Source organism: Equus quagga, chromosome 4 (assembly GCF_021613505.1).
Source record: "Equus quagga isolate Etosha38 chromosome 4, UCLA_HA_Equagga_1.0, whole genome shotgun sequence".
Classification (NCBI taxonomy): Eukaryota; Metazoa; Chordata; class Mammalia; order Perissodactyla; family Equidae; genus Equus; species Equus quagga.
Genome location: NC_060270.1, coordinates 49,760,402 through 49,783,096, shown reverse-complemented (window position 1 = coordinate 49,783,096; position 22,695 = coordinate 49,760,402). Strand labels below are relative to the sequence as shown.

Here is a 22,695-nt window from a genome sequence, read left to right as displayed (position 1 = left end):
GTGTTGGGTGTTCCATTTTGTCTGTATCATCGCCTCAGTCTGGATACTGTGGATGATCTAGGAGCCTTCAGCATTGTCAGGAGTTTGTGTATAGGAAACTGGAGATTTTTATCCCACAGGACTGAACAGTATTAGATTAATTTAATCTGTCTGATGACCAAATGACAAAAATGTTGGAGACAGCTCGTTCTAGACATAATTTAATCAACGATAAATATTTTGCTTTCTTTAAATAATAGAGACCAACACTGTCCCAGAGCTCTTTTTGAGGCTAGGAATAGAGTAACAAGGATCTGAACTGTTGTGCTGCAAGGAGCAGTAATATTAAGTGAGGGGCTGGAAACACACCCCCTCCATCTAGGGACCGGGCCTCTGTGCCGAATGAGAGGCCCAGCACTCCAGCAGGAAAGCCCCCATCCTAGAAGGCAAGTCAAAGATGCTACAATCAGCCTGGCCACCATCATGTCATAGTCTTCTCCCCCTGCCCCCTTAGGCTTTGGGTGTACATGTAGGTGTGTATTAGTGACAAAGGATGTGGTCTTCTGTAATACAATATTAACATCTTAGATTTATAAGATTTATAAATCTAGTAATGTAAATCTCCCAATTTTGTTCTTATTACTCAAGATTGCCTTTCACAATTCTAGGTCCTTTGCATTTTCATATAGATTTTAGAATCAGCTTGTTAACTTCTACCAAAAAGGAAAAAAAAAGTTTGCTGAGATTTTGATTGGGATTGCATTGAAACAATAGATCCATTTGGATAGTACCGACATCTTAACATTATTGAATATTCTAATCCCTGGGCATGATTTCTCTCTTCATTTAATTTCTTTCTGGGTTGCAGCTTTAGTGCATTTTGATTCACTGCAATTGCAAAGGTCCTGCTTAGGGATTTAAGCCCCTCCCTGCAGCCAGGCTCAGGGATCTGAGACCGTGAGAGGACAGGGTCTGTCTCTGCTTTTTAGTCCAGCCGACAACTTTCCCCAAGGCCACTGAGTCAACCCCAGTCTAAGGTGGGGAGACCTGGCCCTGCATTTGAGGCTGTTCCAGATTCTCATCCACCACGCTGGCTCACACGTGGCGGTTACAAGTTGGGCTGGTTTCTCCGTGTCCCAGAAGTTCCTTTGCCTATGCCTGTGGACAGCTCGCTTCCTAACTGCCAGTCCCCAAACTTGAAAATGCCGCCAGGCGTGAAAGTGCCCTCTGGTCTCTGCTTGTTTAGGAGAGGCTAGTCCATCTCCAGAATTTAATTTTTTTGGCCTTCTTTGCATGCACAACTCTGGTGGCTTTAAGGAAAAATACGATATTTTAAAATATTGCTTTTTCCTAGTTTACGGTAAGAGCAATGATCTTTTGCAAACTTCTACATCCTACCTGGAAATAGAATCAAGATAGGCATTTTTAAAAGCTGAAAATAGACAATCCTTTTTTTTTTGTTGTTGTTGGTCATGAGTCAACCTTTTAGGAGAAAGAGGAATCTATGCTTCAATACTTCTGCCAACATGAAACACAAAAACCTGCGTTTTACGTTGTGTCATAATGTCAAGCACTGCATTTAATCAACTAAATTTTAATTTTTTCTCTTAAGGATACCAAGTCTAGTGGCAGGTAAACTCGAATTTCTTTTTCTTTTGACAATACACGTTTCAGATTTTGAATATTTGAACCTACTATCAAAATAATGGCAAATGACATCATAAAATCAGTAGAACATTCATCTAAAATTCCTCAGAAAAATGATCCACAACAGGCCTCTGATAGAACATTTTTCATGGATGCTTCGAATCAGAGCTTGGCTACCATTCCATCAGAGATCTTAGAATTACAAGAATTAGAAGAAGTGCATCTGGAAAACAACCAGATTGAAGAAATCCCCAGGGATATTCAGCGTTTAAAGAACATGAGAATCCTTTACCTGAACAAAAACAAGCTGAGGACGCTGTGCCCCGAGCTGGGGGAGCTGAGCAGCCTGGAGGGCCTGGACCTGAGCGACAACCCTCTGCTGCCGTCCTCCCTTCCCGTCCTCAGCGGCATCCGCACGCTGCGCGAGCTTCGCCTCTACCACACCGACCTGGAGGAGATCCCCGTCGTCATCTTTAAACTCCTTCACCATCTCGAGCTGCTGGGACTGGCCGGAAACCACCTGAAATCTCTGCCCAAAGAAATAGTGAACGAGACCAAACTCAGGGAGATCTACCTGAAGCAAAACAAATTTGAAGTGTTCCCTCCTGAGCTGTGTCTTCTCTACAACCTGGAGATCATTGACCTGGATGAGAACAAACTAAGTGTCATCCCAGAAGAGATCAGGAACCTGGAGAGGCTGCAAAAGTTCTTTGTGGCTTATAACAGCCTGCCCTGCCTACCCGAGTCGCTGTGCCAGTGCAGACAACTGTCAGTGCTGGATTTATCCCACAACCGCCTCCACACCATCCCGCGCGCCCTCGCCCAGCTCCCGGGGATGACGGAGGTGGCGCTGAGCGGGAACCACCTGGAGAAGGTGCCGCGCCTCCTCTGCAAGTGGACCTCGCTGCTGCTGCTCTACCTGCGCTGCACCGGCCTGCGCTCGCTGCCGCGCTCCTTCCGGAGGCTGGTGCACCTGCGCTTCCTGGATCTCAGCCAGAACCATCTAGTACACTGTCCGTTGCCGATCTGTGCGCTGAAGGACCTGGAGATCTTGGCACTGGATGATAATAAAATATGGCAGGTACTGACTCCCCTCCTGGCTACGTCACTATGCTCTCACGGGCTTTTTCTGCCCTAAGTTGATGTGGTTCTCTGTCTAAACATTAGCAAATTCCAACTGACTTTATGGGCAAAAGTCCAGGTTTAACAAATATATCCAAAAGATGATCATTTATATTACTTTTTTCTCCCTAAATAACAACAGGAATCATAAATAGTAGCTAATGTTTATTTGCATTGTGTATGTGCCAGTCACAAGGCTGTGTTTTACATGAATTATCTCCTTTAATCCTCACAATGACTTTCTGATGTGGGTGATACGATCCTCGATAACAGATGAGGAAAATGAGGCACAGCGAGCTTCCCTAACTTGTCAAGGCCACACCCGTACCTGACAGGGTCAAGTTCCAACCCAGAGCTGCGGGGCTCCAGGGTCTATATTCCTAACAAAGACCACCTCCTAGCAGGGTTTGCTTAACAGCACCCTTTTCTGACACATACAGCCTTAGGCCTTAATGTTCCGCTCATGGGAGAAATGCAACAGATTTGTCTCTAGACAAACAGAACAGAGTTGTCTCAGGGAAACTCTCCCACATGTGTGCAGGGTAGCGGGTTCAAAAATGTTCATCATGACCTTGTTGATAATCATGAAATATGGGAGACAATCTAAATGTCAGGTGGTAGAGGAATGCGCAAATAAATTTTGTGCATATTTGTGAAATGGAATACTATACAATAATTTAAGTGAATTGGAGCTATCTGTGCCAACGTGGATGGATCTCAAAATCATGGTGTTTATTAAAAAGCAAACCACCAAATTGCAGAACCTTATACCACTTATAAATTTTTAATCACACAAAACTACCTATACGCATACACACAACACATTTTATGGATATTCATATATGTCATAAAAATATAAAAATATGTACTGGAAAAAAACTCACTAAATTCTGAATCGTGCCTGCCTGTAGTGGGCCTTCTTTTGACCTATTCACTAATTATTTATCTATTCCACCCGTCCCTTCCACCCAGCCTAAGGCACCTGTGAGGAAGGGTTTCCCAGTTAGGAATAAAGCCAGATGAAGGAACGGTGGTTCAGAGGGAGGTAAGAAGCTGTTGAGATATATGGCTGGGCTTTCTCTTCTACAAGAAAATAGATATCTCTAACATAATCAATAAGGTGATTATGACATTATTTTAAAAATGAGATTTTTTTCATGTGGTTTAAGAGAGCCAGAAAGAGAGCAATAGGTGGACACAATAGTGATGCAGATTTTGGCTTGACAAAGGAAGGAAATAACATGATTAGAGGTCTCCCTCCAGAGTAAGGAGCTTTTCATTCCAGGAGGCGATGTTTAAATTTGGCCTGGATGGCTAGCTATGGAACGTATTCAACCACCATATTAGAGCGTTAGATTAGAGGACCTTTTTAAGGCCTTCCGACTCTGCAAGCCTGGAGTCTGTGGATGATACCTGCACGGGCACTCAGCCTCGGTGTTCACTGGAGGGTACGGTGTGACAAGATATAACCATGATAGCCTTCGGTGTTTTCTTCCAACTGAGATTTCAACTGAAGTTTCACAGTTTCTGAATTAAAGCCTTTTAGGATAAGAGGTCATGTCACTAAATTGATCAGTTCCAATAACCAAATTCATTATGAATATTTTAATTGCAATATTACACTGATAACTTCAGTACTTTTTTCTTTCAATAGTGTCAAGCATTTGCTACACTACAGTTCAAAAATTTGCAATAAAGTAGGTTAGAAATTGCTCCAATTTAAAGGAGTGCATAAAAGAGAAGAGCAGAGAGGCTCAGGGAAAAAGTGGAACTCCAGACTTTAGATCTGCAAGTATGAATACAATATATGCAAATATATATGCAAAGTTTTCATCAGTAGGAATTGCTAAAATTGCTCTACTTTTTGTTTAATAATCTGCCTCAAAACTAAAAGCCTGGGGCAAGCCCAGTGGCTCAATGGTAAGTTTGCACGTCCCACTTCAGAGGCCCAGGGTTCGCCAGTTCAGATCCTGGATGCAGACTATGCACCGCTTATCAAGCCATGCTGTGTCAGCATCCCACATATAAAATATAGGAAGATGGGCACAGATGTTAGCTCAGGGCCAATCTTCCACAGCAAGAAAAAAAAAAGTGAAAAAAAAACTAAACTAAAAGCCCAATTTATTTTCTTGCTATTAAAAATAACCTTGACCTGAAACCTATCTTTTTGGAATACTTTTAGTTACCTCCAGACTTCAGCTCACTTTCAAAATTGAAGATGCTTGGACTAACCGGAAATCAGTTCTTTTCATTTCCAGAAGAAATCCTTTCTTTAGAGTCTTTAGAGAAATTATACATTGGGCAAGATCAGGGAACCAAGCTCACCTCCATGCCAGAATCCATCAGGAGACTACAGGTAAGCCTCCCCAAATGAGCAGGCAAAGATGTACACACCACTGATTCCTTCAGTTGGCTGACACTGAGAAAGCATGGCAGTGTCCCCCCGGGCTGCATGTGGACTCATCCATGCTGGAAGTCCAGCTGCAAGTAAGCAGTCCTCGTTACACTTAGAGGCTTCCCCTGCCTTCCTGACCAACCCCCGGGGCCAATAGTTTTTCCATAAAGTTCTCATGAAACAAATAAACACTAGGTTCCCATGCTCTCTTTTCCCTGCATAAATGAGAACCACGTCTAACAGCTTAACTCAAAAATAATTTTATTTTTTGATCATGTCCTTTAGATAGGTTTTCCCCTTTATCCCAGTGGCTAATGGCCCCCATTGAAAGAGCGTGGGAACTCACAGGTGGGTCTGGTTATTATAATTTCATTTCTCGATGTAAGGATCATTGTGGTGTACTCTCATGTTATTCAGAGTCTGAAAGAGCTGCATATAGAGAACAATCATCTGCAGTACCTGCCTGTGTCCTTGGGATCAATGCCTAACTTGGAAATTCTGGATTGCCGCCACAATCTGCTTAAGCAACTTCCAGATGCCATTTGCCAAGCACAAGGTGAGGAATCTCAGTAGATCCGTAGCCTAGTAGAGTGTGAGGCCAGCATTTCCTGTGATGAAGGCTTCTTTGCCTTACTAAAGGCCAGTCTCAGTGTTTAGAGAGCTTACACCTACCCCATTACCTCCTTGCAGGGCTCACCAGCAATGTGGGAAAGGCCAGGTACCTGCTTAATACAGCTAAGAGCCTCACAAAGGCAGTAAGATTGTTTATTGGGAACTGAAAACAAAAGTAAATAGCAACTGCGAAGAAAATTAGCATTCATCTATATAGTCATTACACCACCAACAATAATTAACTGAATACCTACTATATGCAAGAATCTGGAGTTGAGGGTCTTGCAGTAAATTTGCGTTAGGTCACTAAGTCACTTGAATAAAAAAACATATTGACCCAGAGTGGTGAAATCAGGAGGGGGCACTTTCTGGAGCTACATGATTGACATGATAAATCATATATGATTCATATTTAAACACCAAAACATTTTCCACTAGGCTAAACCATTCTTTATTTGTACATCCATCAGTCCCTTCATCCACTTAACAAGTTTTTGCTGAGCTCCTACTGGGGCCAGATTAAGAAAAATTTTTTTGCCATAGCATGCTGAATTTTCGAGTTTATAGACCTGTTTTCAAACTATGACTATTCTTCTTTAATGAAAGGAGGATGAAGGAATATAAGTGGAAGCTGCTGCCTACGCACAAGACATTCAATGATTAGAAGCTAGGGGTGGGTACACGGTACTCCTATGTGATGCTCCGACCGTACATTTTGATCCTGTCCTTGGTCCCTGGGAGGAAAACGATCTCAGCACTTTTTAGTGTTTGCTCTTTTCTTGTCTCTAATACTTATTTACACTGGCTCCAACAACTCTGAGTTGTTATAAAGAGAACTTGGTTTGCCTCGTTAAATCTGATGTCTATAGTTACACGGCACAGCAGGAAGCAAACATTTCAAAGGGACTGAACTAAAGAAGGCACATTTTAATTTTGCTTGTCTTAAAGATAAATCCATTTAAAAAAAAAAAATCGTTTCAGCTTTGAAAGAATTACTGCTGGAGGACAACTTGCTCACCTGCATTCCGGAGAATTTGGATAGTCTGGCGAATCTAAAGACCCTGACACTGACGGACAATCCCATGGAAGACCCCCCAAAAGAAGTGTACGCTGAAGGCACTGAGGCCATACGGGCCTACCTCCGGAAAAAAAGAAAGGAGAAAATTATGGCAACAAAGGTAAAATCAGTGAAAATTCTGGCTGTCACATTTGTGCTTGCTTTGGAGAGGGCTTAGCAGCGTTAAATACATTATGGGGCTGCTCTCCACACGTCTATCCTTTGGCTCCCTGTGGAGTAGACTCTTGTTTCCTTTTGTGTCCCCCAGGGCTAAGTGAATTTTTGAACATCATCCTAGCATTTTTGTCTTTTATGTCTCTTATCTCTTTGTCAGATAAGAAGCCAACAAACAGGCAAAAGAAACCAAAACCTCAAGTCCCCAAATGCTCTAAAATTCCTGGACCGTTCCCTGGAGTGAAAAGGTTATATTAACAAAGTCAGTAAGATAAGGCTGAAATATTAGAACTGAAAGCATTTCTGGAACAGTGTTCTAGAGAGCAGAGCTCTGCCCTGCCACTAACTCGAATCAAACGGCTAAGAGACTTGGCCCTCTCCTCTTGCCCACCAGGCCCATGGAGACATCAGGAAACCCCAGACAGACCAGGAACGTCTCCACTTCAGCCAGTATTCAATATTCTTTATTCAGTTGGCCCAAGCCAGTGGTACTGGCTGCATTTGTCCTCTGACTAGTGTCCCTACTTCCACATCTACTCCCCCTACAATAGCACCTTCCACTCAGCAGTCAGACTGACGCTATTAAAACATGGCTCAGATCTTGCCCCTCCTCTGCTGAAATCAACGCTTCTCCATTTTACCTGCAGTAAGTTAGTCTTTGGTCTGCAAGACCGCCTATCAATGGCCCTCAACCATGTCAGACCTCACGCTTCCCTTTTGTGATAAATATTATGTGAACCTCCTTTACTCTTCTGAAATTAAACTCATAGATAATATAACCTACCAAATTCGCATACTTTTAATAAATTAATGTCTTAGCTGCAACATAAAGGAAAAAGAAGAGTAATTTATATTAAAACATTTATTTTAAGATGGATATACTCAAGAATGACTACACTGCAAGAACGGAAATAATACTTTTTGGAGATTTCCTAAAAGCATTTTGAAAAATCATGTAGTCTCTTTGCACATTTTACACTTTTTTGCCACTAAATTTAAATCATTGCAAAGGATTTACTTTCTAGTGAATTTAAATATTGATATTTTAAAATAGAGCTATTAGTTCAATATTTTAAATGTATCCAATGGAATCTAAATACATATTATGATTTGATATGTCGGTCAACATCAGTTTACAAAATACTTGAACAAGCAGAAATTTTGTCACTTCTTTTTCTTCTAGAACATGTATTTCCATTCGGCTCTCCCCTCAGAATTGACCTTAATGTTTTATTTACATATATAATTTTTAAGTCACATCACCTTTCATACTTTCAGGCAACAAAAATATTTATACAAATTAAATTCTAAAATTAAAAAACTTTTTCTGTGACTATAGGGTTTTTGATACTCTGGGTTGAGCCATGTTACAGTCATTAGTAGTATAAAATTGACCAAAACAATATAAAATCTATTACAAATTTTGGAATTTAATTATTTGACCTATAGGATTTGGGGGAAATACAGAAACAAATGAGAGAGACTTTCTTCCCACAGTTTGTGTGTCCTTGCATAAATATTACTTATTGCTGGAACGAGACAGGGTTTGGCATCGGTTCTACTCCTATTTTTCCTTTTACAGATGAAGCACTAAGAAACCTTGTTCCCATAGAAAAGTTAACAAGAATGGAAGAAGCTTTTTTCCCCTTTTTTATCGATATTATTTTGTTCTAAATGACAATGCCTCCCACATCTCTGAACTTCTTCTAGATTTGTATCCCAAAAAATCAGACAATAGGCTCTAAGCTGGCAAACCAACTGGTCTTCCTTCCATTTTCTTGGAAGCCAAGAGTTGGAAACCACCCGTCTTGCAGAAGGATTGGTTACCCAGTCCTTAGGGCCAACATCAATACTGCTATTTTGAATTGCCCCTTTTTTTGGTGTCCCAGAGCTTTGTGGAGTCCAGGGCAACACACTCTAGTCTGATGCAGGTGGGTGAGAGGTGTGCCGGGGGGCAGGTGGGAAGGGGTGGGTGGGAGTGGAGGATCAGCATCTGTGTTCCTAGGTAAGTACATTTCAGAACTGGGGTACACGTGGAAGCTGAAGCTCTGGAAACAGATTGCCTCCAGACTATCCAACACTGCGCAACCCTCAGAAAATCTTTGCTGACCAGGGTGCATGTCACACGGTTGAAGACTTTAAACCTTAAGACAACAAAAAGCCCTGAACATTTCCAGAATGCTCTAGAGGACAATACTGTCCCCCTGGAAAATCACCACCCTAACTGATCTGCTGCTCTCACTCCCCATCTCGTCTTTCCCATCTTCACTTTCCTTCAGTCACAAATGCAATCCTTGGTGTTTTTCCCGGGCCCAAGCATACTCCTGCCTCAGAGCGAACACTGGCTCCTCCGTCTCCCGGAGACGCTTCCCCCAGATATGGACAAGCCTCCAGCCCTCACTTAGTTCAGTCTCCGCTCAGTATCCTCATGCCTGCCCTTGATCCACCTTATAAAACAGCATACCCCTACCCACCTCATTCATTCATTCATCCCACAAATATTTGTTGAGCTTCTACTGTGTGCCAGGCACTGTTCTAGGCACTGGAGAGACATCAGGGAACAAAGCAGACACATATTTCTATTCTCATGTTGCTTAACATCTAGTGGGAAAGGAATGAAAACATGAAATGTAAAACATAAAATTACATCCTGTGTTAGAAAGTGATAAGTGGTATTGGGAAAAAGTTTAAGCTAAGAGGAACTGAGTTTCCCAGAAGTAGTGTGTGGGTGTGTGTGTTGTGGGTGTTTCAGTTTAAATGCGGTGGTCAGGGTAGGCCTCATTGGAAAGGTGACTGCCTTCATCAGCTCAGGCTGCCACAACAAGATCCCATAGACTGTGGTTTAAACAACAGAAATGTATCTTCTCACAGTTCTGAGGCTAGAATCTGAGATCAGGGTGCCAGCAGGGTCAGTTTCTGGTGGGAGCTCTCTTCCTGCCTTGCAGACTGCTGCCTTCTCCCTGTGCCCTCACATGACAGGAGAAGGAGAGCAAGCTCTCTGGTGTCTCTTCTTATAAGGGCACCAATCCCGTCACGAGGGCCCTACCCTCATGACCTCATCTAACCCTAATTACCTACCAAGGCCCTGTTTCCAAATGCCATCATGCTGGGGGTTAGGGCTTTCAACACAGGAATTTGAGTTAGGAGGACAGGACACAATTCAGTCCACGGCAATGACAATTGAATAAATACTTTAAGAAGTGGAGGGGCGAGCCATCTGAAGACTGGGAAGAGTGTTCCAGGCCAAGGGAGCAGTGAATGCTGTCCCTGAGCTGTGCCTGTTGGTCTGAGCAGTGAGGAGGCCCGCGTGGCTGGAGCAGAGGGAGCGAAGGGGAGACAGGAGGGAGGGGGCAGATCAGACAGGGCCTTGTAAGCCACTGTAAGAACTTGAGCCTTTATTCTGGGAGGAATGGCGAACAACTGGAATTCAGAATCTACTCCTGGAGGAGGGCTGTTCCTGAGTAGGTGGGAGGCAGCAAGATGCTGGGGGATTAGGAGCTGGCTGTAGGTAGGAGCACAGACAGTCCGGGAACTCGAGGGAAGGCTGAGTATAAGCACTCCCGATTCTCCTTACTGTGCACTGTCATCTCCATGTCACTTATCACATCTGTCAAAGTATACATTGCCATGTTCATTGTTCATTGTCTCTTCCCCTCACTGGAACTGAGCTCCACAAAGTCAGTGACATTTGTATTTAGCTGCTGTTGCCCAAAGATCTAGAACAGCGCCTGGCACATAAAAAGCACCAGATACTTTTTTCAAAATTTGCCTGGATGACTGACCAGTTGAGAAAGAGAGAACATATGGTTTAGATTTCTAATCACATTCCATTCTCCACATCTTTAAAACCATGTACCAGAACAAAGAGTTGTAACCCTCCCCAGTCCATAGCGATACTAGCTGATGCTGTCTGCATTTATCTTGTTTTCAGATTCAGGCATGGTGGCGTGGAACGATGGTACGGAAAGGACTTGGGGTATTTGAAGAACTGGTAAAATTGCAAAAGAAAGGAAAGAATTCTCCAAAAGATAAGAAAGGAAAGAAGGACGTAAAAGGAAAACCTGTAAAGGGAAATAAAAAGTAATTCTATAGATTACTGAATTGAGGTAATGAACTCTGATGGATTAAGAAGGCAAAATATCTAAGAATTGGATGCCTACCACACTCAAATTATTCACAGAATTACGGTTATGTATAAAAATAAACATTCTTACTTTTACTGAAATATTTATGGATAAAATGATATGATGCCTGGGATTTGCTCCAGAATCATCAAGGAGAGGTGGGCGCGGGGGATCCAAATGAAACGAGATCAGCCATAAGCTGATAATAAGAGAAGCATATAATAGGTACAGGGAGGTTCATTATACTATCTTGTCTACTTTAAAAACTTTTAATTTTGAAATAATTGTAGATTCACAGGAAGTTCCAAAGAAATGTACAGGGAGGTCCATGCACCCTTCCCCCTCCCTCAGTGTTGACATCTTGCAGAACTATAGTACAACAACAAAACCAGAAAATATACATCAGTACCCTCCACAGATATACAGGCACTCATCTGTGTGTGTGTCTCAATGCAATTTTGTTGCATGTAGCTTCCTGTAGCCACCAGCACAACAAAAAACAGAATCGTCCCACCACCGTGTCTCCCTTGTGCTACTGCTTTCGGTCACACCTACCACTTACCCCTCTCCTAATGCCTAACCCGTTCTCCATCTCTGTAATTTTATTATTTCAAGAATGTCACCCACAACTAGAAGGACCTGCAACTAAGATATACAACTATGTATGGGGCGGTTTGGGGAGATAAAGCAGAAAAAAAAAAAAAAAAGATTGGCAACAGTTGTTAGCCCAGGTGCCAATCTTTAAAAAAAAAAAGAAAAAGAAATAAAAAAGGAAGATTGGCAACAGTTGTTAGCCCAGGTGCCAATCTTTAAAAAAAGAAAAAAGAATGTCATATAAATGGAATCACATAGTATGTAACATTTGGGATTGGCTTTTTTCACTCAGCATAATTCACTTGAAGTGCATACAAGTTGTTGCATTATCAATAGTTTCTTCCTTTCTATTGCTGGGTAGTATTGCCTGGTACCATAGTTTGTTTGACCATTCACCCCCTGAAGAACATTGGTCTGTTTCCAGTTTCTGGCTACTACAAATAAAGCTTCTTTGAACACTTGTTCATAGGTTTTTGCATGAGCAGAGGTCTTCAGGGAATTCATGGGAATGGCCAGAAAAATGAAGAGTACCACACTACCTAAAACATCCTCATTTACGCCGCTCAACACCTCCTCATCCTGATAACTTTTTCTTTTGGAGTAGTATTGCTTTCAAATCCTACGTCTTTCAAGCAATGATTGCAATACTAATTATGAGTATAGTAAGAAGAAAATAAAACATAACTTGATTAGAGTATATTAGAGTAGAAATGTGTGAGCAGACACCTATGCTGTGCAATGAGTTTCACACTCTAGTAAAAGAAAACCAAAAATCTCAAAAATCACTTAGAGCAACAAAAAATTTTAATTAATGAATTAAATAGGTTTTATTTAGCAAATTCCATGCCAAAGAAATGCACAGAGGTAATATGTTAATTTGCTTATTTTAACAATAAAAGATTTTATTTTAACACGATGTGTGGGGTTTTTTTTGTTTTGCTTTTTTTTTGAGGAAGATTAGCCCAGAGCTAACTACTGTCAATCCTCCTCTTTTTGTTGAGGAGCCTGGCCCTGAGCTAACATCCATGCCCATCCTCCTCTACTTTATACGTGGGACGCCTGCGACAGCATGGTTTTTGCCAAGCGGTGCCATGTCTGCACCCGGGATCCGAACCGGCGAACCCCGGGCCACTGAGAAGCAGAATGTGCGAACTTAACCACTGCGCCATCGGGCCGGCCCAAGAAGATGTGTTTTTGATACAGGGTTTTGAATTTTTGACCATTTTTTACTAATATTTATGTCAGTGATCATTATTAGTTTTTTGGTTCATATCTGGAATAAAAGGTACCAAAACATAAAATAATAAACCACAGAAGGGTATACTTTCTGATAAAAAATGTAAATAGACTACATTGAGGTACATAAAAGAATAGTAAAGATAACATGAAACTAAAGATTACAAATTTACAAAGCTAGTGCCTTTCATGTTAGAATTTCACACACACACACCCCCTTATATTTAGGACATTTAACACACAGGAAAAGACGAGGCAGAAAATTCCAGGGCAAGAAAAAAGGAGATGTATTACCAGAATCTAAACATTTCTGGTAGGCCTTCTAAACAGTAAGTAAACTAATTATATATGGAAAACAATTGAAAATCCATCAAAAAAAGTCATCCTTGTTTCATAAGATAAAGACATGTTCCTATTATTATATACATGCTTTTACAAAGCTCTTGTAACATAAATCCCATTAAATGGCCCAGAAACTGATAGTCCTTTAGTTACACTGGGATTCATTTGTGTTCTTTTCCTCCTCTGGAGAATGGTCGGTGGCTGAGTTAAGGGAAATCAGCCTGCTGAAACCCACCATGGTCAAAGTGGATGCTGCTTCTGGAATCTTGGTCAAAGCGTTCGAGTTCTTCCTCCTGTGAAGCCAGCAGGAGCCATCTTTTCATTCCTATCTCGGTGATCTCGGGAAGTTTGGTCACAGCACATAACAAGTGCCTAAACCATTGTCCACAGTTTCGGAAAGTTGATGGCCGAAGACTAATATCCAACTCAGTCAACTCTTTGAGGAGCCACACGTTCTGGCAGAAAATGGTCCATCCTGCGTCACAGATGCTGTCATTGTAGCTCAGATCGAGCTTCCTTAGCTTGGCCAGATGACCTGTCTGTATTACTGATGCTGAAAAACAAAATCACTCTAAATGCCAAAATACAGGAATACTTTCTACCATGCTTGTTTCCCACTTCCAATAACACAACACAGTAGCTCCAGGATTAGTAACGATGAGACTGTATTGATTAATGATTAGCTGACAGCTTTATTCAAGGCGTCTGAAATTACATTAGTAACAAACTTCCTCTCTGTGTATCCCAAGTACAGCTTGAAATGGATTTTTCTCCCTTTCCAATTCGCAACCCAAAGAATTTCTTTTTTGTCTGGCTCCTGCTCTCTGCTCCACTGGAGTCCCAGCTCTTCCCGCAGACTTTCTCTAATTAAATGTGAGGAGTGATGGCATGTTGGCTTTAACAGAGGACCATTTGTAAATAGTCTTCTTGCTGTTTAATGCTGTTTAACTGTTCATTATTCACTCAGTCATTCTTCATTCAACAATTATTTAATTGAACACTTTCCATGTACAAAATATACCTGGCTAATTTCTAATTCACCTTAAAGACCTCTAATGCACAGGACAATTTTCCCTTTGAATAGCACATGTCACAGTACTGCCTAAGATGGCACTTAATAAATAATAGTTAATGCTGAAGCTAAGAAAAGATAATTACTTCTGTAAGGAGAAGTAGGAGAGACAGCCAAGTCAAAGAGCAGGTGCTTCCTGTGTCAGCCACAAGCAGGACTAGATTACAGAGATAGATGAGGAGCGTAGAAGCTTGGAGTTGGCAGGGACCTTGGAGGTCTCCTCATCCAACCTCCAGATCGATGAGCAGAGAGGGATCCCTTTCACAGCTTCTCTATTGGTACCCATCCTTATTCTGCCTGAAGCATCCTTTCAGGTTGCCCCCAAGAGTGAAGCAGCTCTTGGCAGGAGGAAGCCCTTCCTCTGGGTGCCAATCTGCCTTCAGTGCCTCTCCCTCATTGCCCCCCGAGCCTGCTAGAAACCTCAGATCCTTCCTTATGCCAGTCCTGCAGTGTTGGACAACAGTCAGGTCCCCTCAAATTCTCCTCTGTAGGACAAAATGTGCCCTGGTCTTTCAATCATTCCCTCCACATCGTGGCTTCTAGACCAAGCGGGATGATGCTCCATCCCCATCGCTTCACTGGCGGCAGTTTGACTCCACCGTTTGTTAGAGAGCTTCGCAGTCCATACACTCAACAGCTGCACTCGTCCCTGGGTGTCCTCTTCCTTCCTGTCTTTCCTCTCACAACATTATTCACCATGGTCTCAAGACCCAACTAAGTGTTAAGACAATGTGCATGCTTTTTCTCTTTAGAACATTTTTTATTATGGAAATTTCCAAACACACAAAAAGTAGACAGACTAGGAGAGTGAACCTCCATGTCCTGGTCACTCAGCTTCAACGTTTGTCTTCATGAACCAATCCTGGCTCATCTGGTTCCTTCCCCTCTATTTTTTCTTGCTTTTTAGTATATTAAAGCAAATCCCAGACATCCTTTTACTTTTCCTATACTGTTTGAATTTTCCAATCATGTGAGTACTTTATAATATTTTACTACTTTCTATTCATTGTATATATTTTTTTAAAGATTTTATTTTTTCCTTTTTCTCCCCAAAGCCCCCCAGTACATAGTTGTGTATTCTTTGTTGTGGGTTCTTCTAGTTGTGGCATGTGGGACGCTGCCCCAGTGTGGTCCGATGAGCAGCACCATGTCCGCACCCAGGATTCGAACTAACGAAACACTGGGCCGCCTGCAGGGGAGCGCGTGAACCTAACCACTCGGCCACAGGGCCAGCCCCTATTCATTGTATATTTTTAAATCTGGGTAATAGAGGGGCTGGCCCTGTGGCGTACCAGTTAAATTCATGTGGCCCACTTCCGCAGCCCAGGATTCACTTGTTCGGATCCTGGACACAGACCTACACGCTGCTCATCAAGACATGCTGTGGCAGGAGTCCCACATATAAAATAGAGGAAGATGGGCACAGATGTTAGCTCAAGGACAATCTTCCTCACGAAAAAAAAAAAACCTGGGTAATAGCGCACAGGCCATGGAAATACTTTTTTTGTAGCTTAGTATACGAAAAAGAAATGCTGTTATTTATAAAAGAATAAAACATAAGTACTAGTGATTAACAAATTCTTAAAGACTGCTTCTTTTTCTTTGAGGAAGATTAGCCCTGAGCTAACATCTGCTGCCAATCCTCCTCTTTTTGCTGAGCAAGATGAGCCTTGAGCTAACATCCATGCCCATCTTCCTCTACTTTATTTGTGGGATGCCTACCACAGCATGGCTTGCTGAGTGGTGCCATGTCCGCACCTGAGATCTGAACCAGCGGACCCCGGGCTGCCGAAGCAAAATATGTGGACTTAACCACTGCACCACCAGGCCGGCCCCTTAAAGACTGTTTCTGTTATAAACAATCAAAGCAATACAAAAGTGGCAACAGTTACAATCACACATAGTAATACCTGTTATTGACTAAAAATTGAAAGAAGGAAAAAATATCCTTGACAAAAATGTAAAAGTATAGATTTGACCTAAGGAAAAAACCAAGTAGTAAAAATTAAGAAAAAATATATAAGGGCTCAAGCCATGATTAATACAATTTGATACAGATTAAAAAAAGTTGAAGAAGTAAATTTTAATTACAGACTTTAAATGAAATAACTTAGATATGTTTAATGGTGTCCAATTCAGGAAAAAAAAATAAACCAAAAGCTGATTCTTTGAGAAGATTGATAACGTTGAGAAACCTCTTGGGGTAGTTTGGAATTCTAAGGTGGCCCCCATATTTCCACCCTAATTAATCCCCAGGACTGTGAATACAATGAATTTTACTCCCATGATTAGGTTATATTATATGGCATAGTTGACTTTAAGAAACACAGAAAATCCAAGTGGGGTTAAACCTAATCACATGAGCCCTTTGAAAGCAGAGAATTTTCTCTAGCTGGTGGCAGAAAAGGAAGTAGGTCAAAGACGAAGAAGACAGAAAGGTTTGAAGCGACAGAAGCACTGACCCCCTTGTTGCTCCATGAAAATGAGGGGGCCATGTATCGAGGAACGTGAGCAGCCTCTAGTAGCTGAGAGAAGCCCCAAACTGAGCTAGCAAGAAAACAGGAACCTCAGTCCTACAGCTGCAAGCAACTGAATTCTGCCAACTACAAGAGTGAGCCTGACAGTGGATTTATCCCAGGGGCCTCCAGATGAGAAGGGATCCCTGTATCTCAGTTACCGTGACGATCAGTTTCCTGCTTAATAAAAGCATTTAAGTTAAAGAGTCAATATAAAGAAAAAATTAAGAAAAGGTGCAGGTATCACGTGGACAGGGTAAAATTCATGAAGGTAGACGGCAGATGACTGAAATCTAATTACACTGGGCTGGCTGGAGAACGCTGAAGGCTCACGTAGCCTCTTCCACCTCTCTCCCCCCTGGGCTTGCAGGGCAGGCACACTGGGCCCCAAGTGCCTGGACCGCACGGACCCAGGAGATACGAACCCAAGAGAGCCACGTCCTCTGTCAACAGGGAACAGCTGCTCAGCCTCAGCACTTGAAGGGACGTGGAGAGCTTTAGTGTTTCCAGAAGCAGACTCAGGTTGCCACCAACACACTTATTCCAAGAAAGGTCGAATATCTCCAGAGCAGGGAGGTGAATGGAGGCTTCAGCTAAAATTAAGAGAGATAAGAATAGCAATAATTTAGGTTTCTAAAGGTCATGAGCCTTCAGTTTGAGGAACCTAAGCTGGGGCAACATGTTAATATAACTGAGGTTAAGAACATTGTAGAGACCGTTTTCTCGTGCATTAAATTCATGGCCTCAATTTATGTTGTCTATTTTTATTTGGGAGAAATGTTGGAAACTTCAGTAAAGTAAAAGATGATTAAGCGGAATTCGCTATTGACGGGGATTTTTTTCCTTCAGCTCACATTTAAGAAGGAGAAAGAGGCAAAGAGTCTGGACAGCTAGTCAAGATTTCCCGAGGGTGTCCTGGTCTATATAGCCACTGTACAGTCACTGCTGAAATTCAGAGATGGGGCCAAACCTCCCTAGGACTGTGAAACCCCAAAATGCATTTGTGTTTACTCAACTGCAGTTCCAGAGACAAGGAGGGGAAATAATGTATTTGGGAAACATTTTTAAAGGAAATTTAAAATTTTTATGCTTAATTCTCAGTTTCCTCTAACATTAAAATTAACCAGAATGATTTTATTCACAAGCTATGGTAGTTAGCTACCCTTTAAACTATTCCAGCTTCTTTCTAAAAAATAATATATGTTCAAGGGACAAATATATATTCTTTTATACTATCTAATAAGTAAACCCCTCCCACTCATATGCTACAGAAAGCTATTAATAAGAAATGGAAATTTTTCTTCTAAAAGCGATGTAGAGAAATATATGTTTACTTGATTTACTTCTTAATTCAAATTAAATGATAGATTTATGTCAGATGATGTAATTTAACATATCTCCTTGATTATGATTCATTGATTGAGCAGCTGTAATTGGAAAGAGCCGTGTCTTCTGATGGCAGAAGACACAAAATTAAGAACAAAATTTTCTTTAAAAAATTCAACCTTTTCCAACTAGGAAGCATATTTATAAAACATCATGGTGTGCCCAAATTTATTTTTTGTGGAACTTTCCTAACTGAACATTAGTCTGAACATAGAATATGTTGCGTGTGTGTTTACCTAACCATTTGGGGGATTACAGACCTCTTTGAGAAGTTTGCCTGCCTGTCTGTCTACCTACTACCTATTTACTTACTTAACTAATATGTAGAAATACCTAAAATGTCCTCTGGACATTCAGTGAAGAATAAACACAATCCTTGCCCTCAAGGAGGTTAGAATCTGGGAGAAAAATGGACATTAAAAAGATCACACAAATAAAGACATAATTATAAATTCCCATAAAAGCTGTAAAGAAGATACAGAGCTACTGATTTGGATAGAGATGGGATGTCTTAACAGGGGCCGTTTACACGGGGGCCTGAAGTCTGAGCTCTCCGGAAAGAATGGGGTGGGGAATTCCAGAGACCAGGAGGCCTGCAGCCAGAAGAGAGCCCGGTGACAGGAAGGAACCGAGAGAGGCCAGCTGAGGCTGGATTCAGGGAGCAAAGGGGGAGTGGCCGGGAGGTAGCAGGGCCACATCATCTGGCCACATGAAGGAATCTGGATTTACTGGAGGTGTTACAGGCAGCCATTGACTCTTTTTAAACTGGGTAGTGATAAGATCCAATTTACTTTTTAAATGACATTTATAGACTCTCTCCCCATAATAATATTAACAACTAACATTTATTGGGCATTTACTACGTGCCAGACACCTTTCCAAGAACTTTACCTGTATTAACCCAGGTAGTTCTTACAATCCTATGAGCTATGATACTATTATTCCATTTTATGTCTTACAGACGAGGAAACCACAGCACAGAGACATTAAGAACCTCAGGTCACGAGAGCCGGAGCCAGGATTTAATTCAGGCAGTCTGATCGCAGATGCGTTAGAGCCAGAAAATGTACCATACACTCTGCCCACAAAAACACTGCAATCAATTTTAGGGTGGTCACAGCCCTCTCCCCCAGCTATAACTATAGACGACTCTCTTAAAGGGGGGCTGTGGCCTCCAGATTAAGAACTCCAGGTCTGAAAGGCATGCATTCTGCTACTTTTCTCCATCCAGACACATGGACCATAAGATGAGCAATGCTGGGGGAAGTTGGGAGCAGTACACAGCAAGGACCAAGTCCATGAGGGTTGAACAAAATACTTGGGCTGAAAAGGAGGGCAAGCATACCCTAAATAGAAAGTATTGGGGTATTTGGGGTACCCTAATACTTGGAATTTTGGGTAAATGGTATGCATTTATTTTTAGTAATAGATATTAGTAAATAGCTTTTTTTTAAACAGAATACATTTATTTCATTAATAACAGGCCTTGTCCATAGTAGAGTTCTTTTTTTTTTTTTTTTTTGAGGAAGATTAGCCCTGAGCCAACATCTGTGGCCAATCCTCCTCTTTTTGCTGAGGAAGACTGACCCTGAGCTAACATCCAGGCCCATCTTCCTCCACTTTATAGGTGGGACGCCTGCCACAGCATGGCTTGCCGTGCGGTGTCATGTCCGCACCCGGGATCCGAACCATCGAACCCTAGGCCGCAGAACAGAACATGCCCACTTAACCGCTGCGCTAGCAGGCCGGCCCCCTGGAGTTCATTTTTAAGGAAGTGTTAACTGACATAACACTGAGGAGGTCAGAGAGAAGGACTCAGTTTCATCGTCATCCAGGAAGCACCAGAATCCAACCACTCTGATCTCGAGCACGTGTGCAAAACAGAGTTAGGCCAGCAGGCCTGAGGCTGCGATCCCTAGGGGGGGCCTCCTGCGAGTTTGGCCCCCGGCTGACATCCGGGGAACTTGGAATTCGGAAGTGTTCCCACCCACCCTCACCGCACCCCCCTACCCCCAACTGATAAGGGTGGCTCATGGTGGCTAAAGCATTTGTGTGCAAATAGTATGATTTGTGCTGCACACCAGCCTTCCTTTGAGCCTGGAATTTTGGTACGTACTAGGTAGAGGGTGCCTCATGACTAACCCCAGTAAACACCCTGGACTGGAAGGTTCACGTGGGCCTCCCCTGTAGACATCATTTCATAGGTGTCATCACAACTTGCTGGAGGAAGGAAGCGCGTCCTGTGTGACTCCACTGGGAGAGGACTCTTGGAAGCTGTGCCTGGTTCCCTCTGGCCTCTGCCCAACGCGCCTTTCCCTTTGCTGATTTTGCTTTGTACCCTTCCATTGTAATAAATCTAACAGTGAGCACAAGTGTATGCTGAGAGCCGTGAGTCCTTCCAGCGAATCACTGAACCTGGAGGTGGTGGTGGGGACCCCTGCAGGCCCCTTGTGTCCGAAGGGCTGGTTGCTTGGGTGTATGTTTGGGAAAATGCTGCAAAGTCTCTTTGTCTCAAAACATCCCCCTCTCTTTCCTGGTGATGCTCTTGCCCCAGAAATGTCAGATTTAGTAAACCCTTGATGTGGGCTGGGCTGAATCCATGACTTTCAGGCGCGCCCAGATTCCTGAGAGAGGACAAGAAACCTTGTCGGGAAGCCGATGCAAGGCAGTGGGCAAGGCTCATGCACTCAAATTGCCTCCCTTTCCCCATCAGACTCACAGCAATCCCCGTTTATATTGGCGCCTCAGAGAATTTACAAGTTACTATGACCATGGACCTCCAGAGTTGGCTATATACACTTTAAATTTTAAGTATAAAATTTGCAAATGCCAGAGTCATTCATGTGGCCTTCAGGAGGTCACCTTTAAGAGCATACTTCCTGAAAAGAAGACAAATCAGTACTTCCCAAAGTTGTCTGTGGCTGAGCCTCGGGCTGAAATTCCTCTGTGGGGCAGAGCGGCCTCCGCGGCAGCTGCCCTTGCCCCAGGCCCGCGGGACCTGGGGACCTCTCTTACCCAGGGCGCTGAAGGTCTCACTTTGCAAAGCACAGTTGTTGACTAGCAACGACTTCAGTGTCGGTAAAAATCGGAGCCTGCTGAGGAGGTGTTCAGAAGAGCTGCCCATCTTTTTGTTGGAGGATAAATCCAGTTCTTGAAGACTCGAGAGTAAGGGGATGACCTGAGCTGTGAAAACACCACCCGCGACAGGTTTTGGGCGCCATCTCGCCAAGGGTCTTCTGGGCGGTAAGTTCCCACAATCTTGATTGACAGGCACACCCCTCCCCAGTCTGAGCCCCGCCCACCTCCCACACTACACACAGCAGTCACTCTGCCCGGTATGCAGCCTGGGCTCTCCTACTTCAAGCCTCTTCGGACTGGAAGTTCAGAGCAAAGACGCTGGAGACAGAGAGGACTGGCTTCTAATCCTGGCTCTGCCACCAAAGAACTGTGTGATTTTGGACAAGTTATTTAACTTTTCTGAACCGCAGTTTTTAATAACAATACTACTTCAGAGTCATAGGGAAGATAAAACCACTTGGTATATGGAAAGGGCTGGGTACAGTGTGTGGGACACTAACTGCTGAGTAACTGTTCGCTCTTATCATTCGTTTCTCAGAAGATGATTGCTAAGTACCAGGAAGGCAGTGAACTGAGCAATCAGGACAGTGCTGGTGACAGCACTAGAAGGGGTGTGGAGGGCCCCCGCTATGCCAGGTGTGACCCTCCTTCGCTCTCTCCACTACCTTTCCTGCCTCCAGGGCTTTGCCCCAGTTCTTCCCAAGGTGGGAAATGCAGTATCCTGGGGCCTTTGGGGGGCTGGCTCACCCCCTCAGAGCCTCCCAGGGCCATTGAAGCCACAGTTACCCCATCGTCCCTATCACGTCACCCAATTTTATTTTTCTCACAGCACGGCATTTTGTGATCTTTTTGTTTGTGTGTGTGTCGGTTTTCTGTCCTCCCTCACTGAAGGTGAGCTGTGTGTGCATCGAAACCTGGGACATCGGAGGCACAAGCGTTTACATGAGGAAGGAAGGAGGACACAGAAGGAGAGGGGAAGGGAAGGCAGGCAGGCACTGTGATCTCAAGAGGGAAGGATTTCTCCCTCTTCTAACACCCACAGCACTTCATATTTCACCGTGTCCTTGGTTGAGTCCTACCCTGACCAGATGGAAGCTCCTCGACTGTGAATTCCCCTCAGTCCACAGCAGAGTGCCTCATACAATTAGAAGATCAATCAAAAGTTGTTGGCTAAATGATCTATAATTCCATTTCTTTGGAGATATATCTAGAATGATCAGGTGAAAGAATGTTAAATTATTTAACATCAGAGGTATAAGCAGGATGCATTTTCATTGCCATCTTTAAAAAATTAAACAGAAGGAGAAAAATGCAATTTTCTACAGTTATTAAAGAACTGCTGGCGTTCCAGGGCTGTTCAC

At 42.9% G+C, this 22,695-nt stretch overlaps 2 protein-coding genes across 3 annotated transcripts in view; one reads left to right on the top strand and one right to left on the bottom strand.

Annotated features, from left to right (window-relative positions):
* The first annotated feature begins 1,684 nt into the window (after window positions 1–1,684).
* On the top strand, window positions 1,685–11,070 carry LRRIQ4 (leucine rich repeats and IQ motif containing 4). Its single transcript, XM_046658110.1, has 5 exons — window positions 1,685–2,707; window positions 4,931–5,104; window positions 5,561–5,699; window positions 6,737–6,933; window positions 10,918–11,070. The coding sequence occupies exons 1-5, from the start codon at window positions 1,685–1,687 to the stop codon at window positions 11,068–11,070; spliced, it is 1,686 nt and encodes a 561-aa protein (XP_046514066.1).
* Window positions 11,071–12,771: 1,701 nt separating this feature from the next.
* LRRC31 (leucine rich repeat containing 31) overlaps window positions 12,772–22,695 on the bottom strand; it is a 30,775-nt gene continuing 20,851 nt past the window's right edge. Inside the window, exons 8-10 of one of the 2 annotated variants that reach the window (XM_046659431.1) lie at window positions 21,272–21,439; window positions 17,296–17,463; window positions 12,772–13,835 (exon numbers count right to left, since the gene is read on the bottom strand). In XM_046659431.1, the coding sequence (XP_046515387.1) occupies window positions 13,489–13,835; window positions 17,296–17,463; window positions 21,272–21,439 (683 nt within the window). In that variant the 3' untranslated portion in view covers window positions 12,772–13,488. The remainder of the gene's footprint in view (window positions 13,836–17,295; window positions 17,464–21,271; window positions 21,440–22,695) is intronic. The other variant, XM_046659432.1, reaches the window with a different exon arrangement.